The 9159-nt window shown below is 39.6% G+C and overlaps 1 protein-coding gene across 1 annotated transcript; it reads left to right on the forward strand.

Annotated features, from left to right (window-relative positions):
* The first annotated feature begins 874 nt into the window (after window positions 1-874).
* LOC144514813 (uncharacterized) lies at window positions 875-6186 on the forward strand. Its single transcript, XM_078245641.1, has 6 exons — window positions 875-901; window positions 2119-2174; window positions 2978-3033; window positions 3171-3530; window positions 4336-5491; window positions 5645-6186. The coding sequence occupies exons 3-5, from the start codon at window positions 2985-2987 to the stop codon at window positions 4554-4556; spliced, it is 630 nt and encodes a 209-aa protein (XP_078101767.1). The 5' UTR covers window positions 875-901; window positions 2119-2174; window positions 2978-2984; the 3' UTR covers window positions 4557-5491; window positions 5645-6186.
* The last annotated feature ends 2973 nt before the right edge of the window (window positions 6187-9159 follow it).

Raw genomic sequence — 9159 nt, forward strand, 5'->3', positions numbered from 1 at the left:
CTATATATATAGGCCGGAATCTGCCTTTGGGGGAGGGGGGGCATATCAAAGTGGGGGGTCTGGGTGTCCTCCCCCAGGGAAGTTTTGAGCATCAACGACTTCATTTCCTGTATTTGGATACACATTTATGAACCAATTTACGGTTGAAATACCTTCATTTAGTGTATAAGAAGAAGACCACAGATGATAATTCAAAATATATCAAACATATAATGTAAAATATGTTGTTGCGTGTCGTTGGGCATTTTTAAGTGGGTGTATGGACATCCTGGAGCTTTCTTAGTGAGTATACTGCGCATACCTGCGTCTCATGCACTGCTGTGGTTTCATCAGAGAGGCGACCTGGCTGTATGTGTATTTTATTTTTATGTTTTTTATTAGTAAAGAACATAGGTACATCGCCAGTACGTACATATAGAAAAAGTCAATACCAGAGGTGCATATACAGAAAAAGATAAATGTAGAAAATAAATAAAAAAGTAAAAAAAAAGAAAAGTGCAGTAGCCTACATATTAAGTCAAATGTATCATTGGTACATGAGAAATGTATCAAACACAATTCCAGTCTTGATTGCCTTCTTATTTTTAATGTCTCTCATAGCGTTGCCGTCTTGGTTCAGTTCTTGAAATAAGTGGGCTGTCTGTGTACCTAACTGCCGCTCCTGTCAACATTCGGAGCAGGAACACTTTGCTCCTCCTCCCCCCTCTTGTGATTTGATGTTGTACCGTCACGTGACTCAGCGGCGGACCGCAGCAGTTGACTGTAAATACTGACAGTCTGTGACAGCTGCACACACAGAGAACAACCGCAGAGGAAGAGGATCGCCTGTGGCTAGATTTTCAGGCTGGTCTATACACATGTACAATGAGATTAAAAGCAACTCCTTTTCCAGTGCCAACAGGTACTAGAAGAAATGTAACAACATGGAATAAAATAAGTAGTACAAAAAAGGGAGGTAAAGGTGCACATTTCTGAGACGCTATGTACATATGTTAAAAATAAAAAAAGAAATATGGTTTCATATACAGTGTGATATGTAGTGTGGAGTAATGATATTGCACAGTATACAGATATTGCACAGAAATGAAACGGCACAGTATTATCAATATTATCAAAAGTATTTAATATTAAATATCCCACCATAGGTGGGTAGAAGAGAGTCCGGGGGTTGGGGGGGTAAGACTGTGAAGTCAGTGCATGTGTGAGTTCAAAGTGGTTATGGCTTTTGGTAAGAAACTGTTCTTGAATCTGTTAGTCCTTGTTGTGATGGACCTGTAGCTCCTCTCTGAGGGCAGCAGGTCAAACAGATCAGAGGCGGGGTGGGAGCTGTCCTTGGTGATGTTATCTGTTCGTGTGTGTGTGTGTGTGTGTGTGTGGGGGGGGTGTAGTCTGCTACTGGGAATACGGGGACTTCGTTAAAACAGGTTTTTAGAAGTTTCTGCTTCTCTCACTTCCCAGACTAAAAACAAACAAAGCCAACTTTGCAAATATTTAGTCGATTCTAACAGCAAGATGAATATGCTTCTACTGAGCCGTTTTCAACAGTCGATTGGATGAGTTTCAGGTAGGTCAGTAGGCTACGCTCTGCTGTGGGAATGCTGCGGCAGATGTGTCGCCTTTTTGTTCCGTGTTTATGATTATTTATTTTGGTTTTCCACCGCCGATGTGGAACAGCGTACAACCACTTCCCTAAGTGGTCTCTCATTCAGAGGCCAGAGTCTCAAACAGGGCTCTGAGTCTGTCAGAAGGTCTGAGATCTACCGTATCAGCAGAGCAACGATACACAGCAGACTATGGTGTAGGTAGATTATTTTCTGAAATATAGTGATGTTATTCTTGTATTAGACCATTATCACTTCATTTTACTCAACATATCACAACTCCTCCAAATCTCAGAACACAGATGGGATGAGTTATATTTTGAATGTGCACAAAGTTTTGAACATGCTTTTAGGCTTCTTCCTGCTTTGTGTTTTCCCACCTTTGTGATTATCTGCCCCCCCCCCTCGTTACCACATGTATTTCTCTTCGTGCTGTGTCTCCCCTCCCTCCCTGTTTGTCATTCCCTGCGTCTCTCATTCCTGCTGGTTTATTCTTTCATGTCTTCTGGTTTTCTAGTGGTTTTTAGTTTTGGTTTGGACCTCCTCCCTGCCTACCTCAGGACACCTTCATGTGTAAGTCTTTTGTTAAAAGAATCCTTTACTCTGCATTTTTGGGTCCGAGCCTCACAATCCTGACATCTGAAATAATAAAGTCCAGGGGTTTATTTATTACTTGAAATGAATTAATATATCATTGAGGTGAATAATTGTCATATGCACATTTAAGGAGGTTGCTTTCCCAACAAAATACGCAAAAGAGGAGTGAAGAGTAAGTCATGTAGACTACATGTGTGCTGACTCAGATATAACTAGAAAAGTTGATCTACAGGAGAAGAAATAGATGAAAGCAATACAGAATGTCTGAGAGTCTTACTGCTGAATATTCATAATGTTGTTATATTTGTATTGTAATCTATGTTCACCTTTACATAAATATATTTCCAGCACAAATTCCTTCAGAAGAAGAATAGGGGCATGTATATATTATATATTTAGACCTATAGGCTGCTATAGTCAGACATGTGCACACATAGACATCAAAAGGAGCTTGAGCACCTGCCCTTTTTCTTCCTCAATAGAAAGTGCCCTTTTTTGTGGATGCATGTTTTTTTTATAGATCCTATATATATTACTGTTTGATGATCAAACAGTAATATGATATAGGCTATATTCATATGAACGTTATGATGATCACAGATATATAGCCTATACATCATTTGGCTACACTGTCACAGATTAACAAAGGCATAATTAAAACAACAATCATTGGAGAACGAGCACAAATAAACAGACTGTATATGTCCTCTCTCTGTCCTGTAATAAGTGAACTCTGAGCTCATGTGTTTGTGACTCTTCACCTCTGTCTCCTCTCACAGGGAGAAGATGATCTGCAGCATCCTGCTGCTCATCATCCTGACCTCCTGTGTCTCTGGTTAGTTTACAGCTTCACTTTATTATCCACTAACACTAAACAAAGAATCACTAAAGTGTCCACAGAAACATGTGGAGACGGAGTTTAAAGTTGTCAGTGTGTCTGCTCCTCACTTTCCCTCTCTGTCTCCTCAACAGGAACATTTGTAGTGAATGTGACCCAGACCTCCTATCAGGCAGAGGAGAACCACGACATCACACTGGAGTGGACCTTCACAACCAACCCTCACAGTTCCTCCAACTCTCTGAATATCTTCTGTGATCTGTTAACTGAGCTCAAGAATCCAGTCCTGTTTCATCTCCATGAAGGAGTTGAGGTCCCAGAGTCTCAGGATGAACAGTTTGCAGGACGAGTCCAGTGGGACAAAGACGTCCTCAGAGAAGGACGACTCAGACTTCATGTGTCCAGACTCAGGACTGAAGACTCGGGACTGTACCTGTGTGATGTGCTCACAGATTATGGGAGTAACTCTGGTAGATGTCGGCTCAATGTCACTGGTAAGTTGATTCATTATAAAAAAATGTAGCTCAAATCAAGCAATCTGATTGGTTCATAGCCGTGATTATAATAACCACATAAACGGCTATAATCCGACATCTTTGCGAGAAAAACGTTGACTGATGGCTGTTGCCTCAGAGGGAAGCACTGCCAGGACACAGAGCTGGCTTCAAATCAAACTCTATATTTAGAATATTTTCAGAGCTTTAGTTGCTGTCCGACAGCCTTTACCACGGGGAACTGAAGCCGTTATCTCTGCTCTCTTCAAAGCTGCCAGACTCCTTTCACAAAAACTTTTACCGCCCAGAACACGGTAGTTGCTGCACTACCACTGCCTCGGGCAGTTAGTTTGTTATTGTTTGCCTTTCTTTAGCGTTAAGCAAAAGAAAGTGTGTGCTAGCTGCTAGTGAAGGCTAACGTTACCTGCGCTGCCTTCCATAGAAACAGCCTCAGTATGTGTGAGGCGGGCAGCCAGCCCAGGAGAGCTTAGATTTTATTGTGAACATGATTTTTTTTAAATAAAAATCTATATAAATTGAAGTGCGTCTAACTTTCATAATGCCATACTTGATGACTGTTTTATAAAAGCAATAGGTCACTTCAGGCTCTGATATGTTGTGATTATATAACAGCTAAGAGGGGTTGTTGTCGGGCCAACAACGCCCCAATTCAGCAGCTTTTTAGATAAATAAGAACCTGAGAGAAAAAGTACTGTGGAAATCCACGATCCTTACACTTCCTTCTCTTTTAGTGAAATGTTTTTCCTTCACATGAATGAAACAGATGTGTTTGGTCTCTTTACAGCAGCGAGGGATCGGCCTGAACCTGAGACACCAAACACAACAAGTCCACCACGACCAGAGAGTCGGGGAAGGATCGTCCTCTACTGTGGACTGGGACTGACAGTAGCAGCAGCTCTGCTGGCTGGTTGTTTCTGTTTGTTCAAAAAGAGAAGAATGCAGAGAGAACCAGCTTCCCATTTGGAGAATATAAGTTACAGATCAGCAGCTGTTGAATCAGTTTAATCATTAACAACTGAGACAAAACTGTTAGAATTAACTGTTTATATCACAGATACAAAGAAAATACTAGTTTCTCATTGGCAGCTAATATAACAGCAGGTAACCATAGCGATGTTGATGTTTCCCACACATGAAAATCAGCAAAATGAACACAAACAACCTGTAAAAGGTGATGACTGATCACATTCATGATATAAAAGTCTAATTACAGAACTGATATACAAAAATAATTATGGAGGAACACAATGTTCTCATTATGTTTATGGGATGTCTGGTCAAACTGTTAGAGGAGACCGGGGCAATCGTAACATATTTTACATTTTCCTTCATAACTCACAGACGACTTGAAATACTCTCGTCATCTTTTGATACAAGAAACATATATATGTGTTCTAATTAATGATACAATTAATACATTTAGAGTAACAAGGACAAGACTATAATACATTGGATGCAAAAAGAGTGTTACAATTGCCCCCAATCTTAATGTTACTTAAGATATTTTTATATAGTTATTGTTTTTTTGTATTCGTGTTTAATATGTTTGTCTATGTATGTACCTTTCACCACGGCAACGACAAAACCTGTTTCTGATTCTGATTCATATGCATTCAAAGCAAAAATGTATTTCTATTTTTGTAGAGGCAGCTATTGTAGTGTTAACTAGTTATTTATTATTTGAATTGTTATTAAAAGGCAGTTAAAAATAGTTAAAAGTATATTGTACTCAAAAACATTGATCAAGTAAAGAAAGGAACTTGTAGACATGGCTATATAATATTTCAATATTTAATCATTTTATTTAAAAAAAGGTGCTTACAGGATCATGCTGTAAAAGGCAATGCAGTCTGGGAGAGCTGTCTGTAGGTTACAGCTGTCTGTCTGTAGGTCCCGGCTGTCTGTCTGTCTGCAGGTTCCAGCTGTCTGTCTGTCTGCAGGTTCCAGCTGTCTGTCTGTCTGTAGATTCCAGTTGTCTGTCTGTCTGCAGGTTCCAGCTGTCTGTCTGTCTGTCTGTCTGCAGGTTCCAGCGGCCTGTCTGTCTGTCTGTCTGCAGGTTCCAGCTGTCTGTCTGTCTGTCTGTCTGTCTGCAGGTTCCAGCTGTCTGTCTGTCTGTCTGTCTGTCTGTGTGTCTGTCTGTCTGTCTGTCTGTCTGTCTGTGTGTCTGTCTGCAGGTTCCAGCTGTGATCATTGAGACCATCAGGATATTTAAATGAACTGATGATCATAAAGATCTTCTGCTCTGATTTTATTTGATCTCATTCATTAATTTGTCACAAACTGAAATGTTTGGATTATATTTCAATAAGATGTTAAACTTGAAGAGTCCACAATTTCAGGAAGATTAGTATATTATGTTTCTAACTAAATAAAGTTATTTAAATGTTATTAATGTAAATGTCCTTTGCTGGCTGTGATATCTGAAAACGTTGCAGCTCTAACTGATCATATTGAACTTCTGATGATTTGTTGAATTGGAACAGGAACAGGAATTGGAATTATATATATTTCTTATCTTTTATATTATACTTGTACGTGTCCTTATTGCACCGTGGGTCAGAGAGAAACATATTTTTAATAACTCTGAATGTCTGGCACATTTTGCAGAATCGACAATAAAGTTGACTTGACTTGATCCACTGAGTGATTCAACTTATAATTTAAACATTCAGAGGTTATATATATGAAAACAGTCTCACAATACATTCACAGTAAATAATAAATACTAAGGTATAGAACAAAGTGCTTGAGAAGTGCTCAGCAGAAGAATAAGAAGATTGTCCACCTGTCCACCAGGTGTCCTCAGACTCTCCTCATCCTGATCACCTGGGTCTCATTTCCCAATCACCCTGTCAGCACATATACCAGACCTGGTCCTGGTTGGTCCATGTTGTGTCGGGCCTTAAAAAGAACCAATACCACACTGTGAAAACACTCCACTACAAGTCAAAGTCCTGCTTTCTTACTTAAGTTAAAGTATGTAAGTGTGTATCAGCTAAATGTACTTAGAGTACTTAAAATAAGTATATATTGATCAGTGGAGATGGTAACTGATGTTATGTTTCTTCCTTCTTCTAGCTTGAAAAAGTGAATTAATCTCAGTAAAATGCAGAATAGTTTCTGAACATGTTGACTCGTGTTGCTGCATTAATATCATCACATTAAGTAGTTCATGTGGGACATTTTAATAGCTACTGTTTTTTTGGACATTTCAGAGGCTTTTTTCCGGACTTTTTTTGTTGTTGCTTATTTTGATGTCTTTGTCGCTTTCCCCCAGTGTTTTTGTTGTTTTTGGACATTTGACATTTTTTCCCCAATGTTTGGTCGTTTTTGTTTTTTCAGACGTAGTTTTTGTTGTTTTTGGACATATTTTGATGCTCCTTTTCCTTTTTAGTGCAAAGTGTGATCTTCTTAGTGAATATTTGATACATGTAGAAAGGGTAAAGCTGCGTGTTTAGACCTCCGTCTCTCCTCTACTCTGCTGCTGCTGTACGGAGCTCAGAGTTGTTGCATGGCTGCAGGCTACATGTTGAGAACTAGTTTTATCACATCCTTCCTGCCTTCAGCAGCCGGGGATCCGGTTCCACCTCCTCCTTCGGTGTGTGACAGTATCATACCAACCCGTTGATGATGCTGCGTTGCAGCGTGTAGTCAGCTACTGGGAGGACTGGGAGCTTTAACCAGACACTACGAGAGAGAATCTGAGTCTGAATCCATTATTACTGTCTGGACCTTTCAGGATTCTTACTGGGAATACTGGGACTTCACTAAAACAGGTTTTTAGAAGTTTCTGCTTTTTTCACTTCCCAGACTAAAAACAGACAAGGCCAACTGTTTGCGAAATATTCTAGTCGATTCTAACAGCAAGATGAATATGCTACTACTGAGCCGTTTTCAACAGTCGATTGGATGAGTTTCAGGTAAGTGTGATCTTCTTAGTGAATATTTGATACATGTAGAAAGGGTAAAGCTGCGTGTTTAGACCTCCGTCTCTCCTCTACTCTGCTGCTGCTGTACGGAGCTCAGAGTTGTTGCATGTTTAGTTTTTATAGAAACCAAACCCAATTGTAATACATTGATGCCGTCAACAGAAAGTTTAGGGACGCAATACTAATGATTTAGTTTGAAGTTCAGACTCTGAAGCAGACCTGTGCGTCTCTTAGTGTCCACTCTCGCTGTAAAACAGAGATGAGCAGCGCTCCTTCCTGGTCTGTTCCGCTTCTGCAGTGGGAATGCTGCGGCAGATGTGTCGCCTTTTTTTTCCGTGTTTATGATTATTTATTTTGGTTTTCCACCTCTGACGTAGAGCAGCGTACAAGCACTTTCCTAAACTTTCTCTCTTTCAGAGACCAGAGTCTCAAACAGGGCTCTGAGTCTGTCAGAAGGTCTGAGATCTACCGTATCAGCAGAGCAACGATGCACAGCAGACTATGGTGTAGGTCGATTATTTTCTGAAATATAGTGATGTTATTCTTGTAATAGCCCATTATCTCTTAATATAACTTATTATATATTATTTTCTCAAAATATCACAACTCCTCCAAATGTCAGAACACAGATGGGATGAGTTATATTTTAAATGTGCATGTTTTGAACATGTGCAGAAATCTTGCTCCAACACATCTGAGCTATTAAAGTCCAGGGGTTTATTAATTAATTAAAATGAATTAATGTATCACTGAGGTGAATAATTGTCATATGCACATTTAAGGATGTTACTTCCCCAACAAAATACGCAGAGGAGGGAGGAGTAAGTCCTGCCTAGACTAGATGTGTGCTGACTCAGATATAATTAGAAAGTTGATCTACAAGAGAAGAAATAGTTGAAAGCAATACAGAATGTCTGAGAGCTTTACTGCTGAATATTCATTATGTTTTTATATTTGTATTATAATACATATATACATAAAAATTAAAGTCAGATACGCGGGTTTTGTTCCCTAGTTCAAACTTGAACTCAGGTATTTTTATTTTAATTAAAGCAGAAAGTTAAAGAGAAAGAAAATGAACAAAAATACACTAAGTCCCTAACAGGATAAAATGAATGCTCTAATACGGAGATTCTTTCAGTACAAAATGCCCCAAAAAGAAGACGACCAACTCGTGCCTGTCAGCAAGTTATTTATACATACACTGATCAGTTTCCTAGCCCAACACGAGCTCAGGTATTTTTATTTATTTTATAAAGAAAAGTGAAGCTAACACAGCAGTGTAAAAATAAAATGCACTGCACTCAAAACCAATCTGATTCTTTGAGTTTCCCTCCAAGTGCTGAGAGGTTTAATAAATCTTCTAAGTCCCTTCTAAGACTTCTAAGAGTGTTCCCTCCCGATTGGAGGCCCTGACCCTCTGTGCTGTGAGCACGAGGAGTCTGGGCCTGCCCCAAAAAGCTGGGCATCAACAGTTTGTGGTCGGCCGACTTCCTCTTGCACAAACGGTCACTTCTCTTCACTTTAGCAGCAATGGAAAGAAGTACTGTCCACTCAACCAACTGCATTTTCTCTAATCTCATGTGTACAATTTCTTGTAGAAGGTGGAGCAAAAGTTTTGAGTCATCATTTACCTGCCCTGTCCTGTAATAAGTGAACTCTGAGCTCATGTGTTTGTT

This window comes from Sander vitreus, unplaced genomic scaffold (assembly GCF_031162955.1).
Source record: "Sander vitreus isolate 19-12246 unplaced genomic scaffold, sanVit1 ctg706_0, whole genome shotgun sequence".
Lineage (NCBI taxonomy): Eukaryota > Metazoa > Chordata > Actinopteri > Perciformes > Percidae > Sander > Sander vitreus.

Bases quoted from the DNA above. Each gene is read 5' to 3' on its own strand.
- LOC144514813 (XM_078245641.1), top strand. From the start codon at position 2,985: ATGATCTGCAGCATCCTGCTGCTCATCATCCTGACCTCCTGTGTCTCT. The intron at 3,034-3,170 runs GTTAGTTTACAG...TCTCCTCAACAG, and splicing joins CCTGACCTCCTGTGTCTCTG to GAACATTTGTAGTGAATGTG. The intron at 3,531-4,335 runs GTAAGTTGATTC...GTCTCTTTACAG, and splicing joins ATGTCGGCTCAATGTCACTG to CAGCGAGGGATCGGCCTGAA.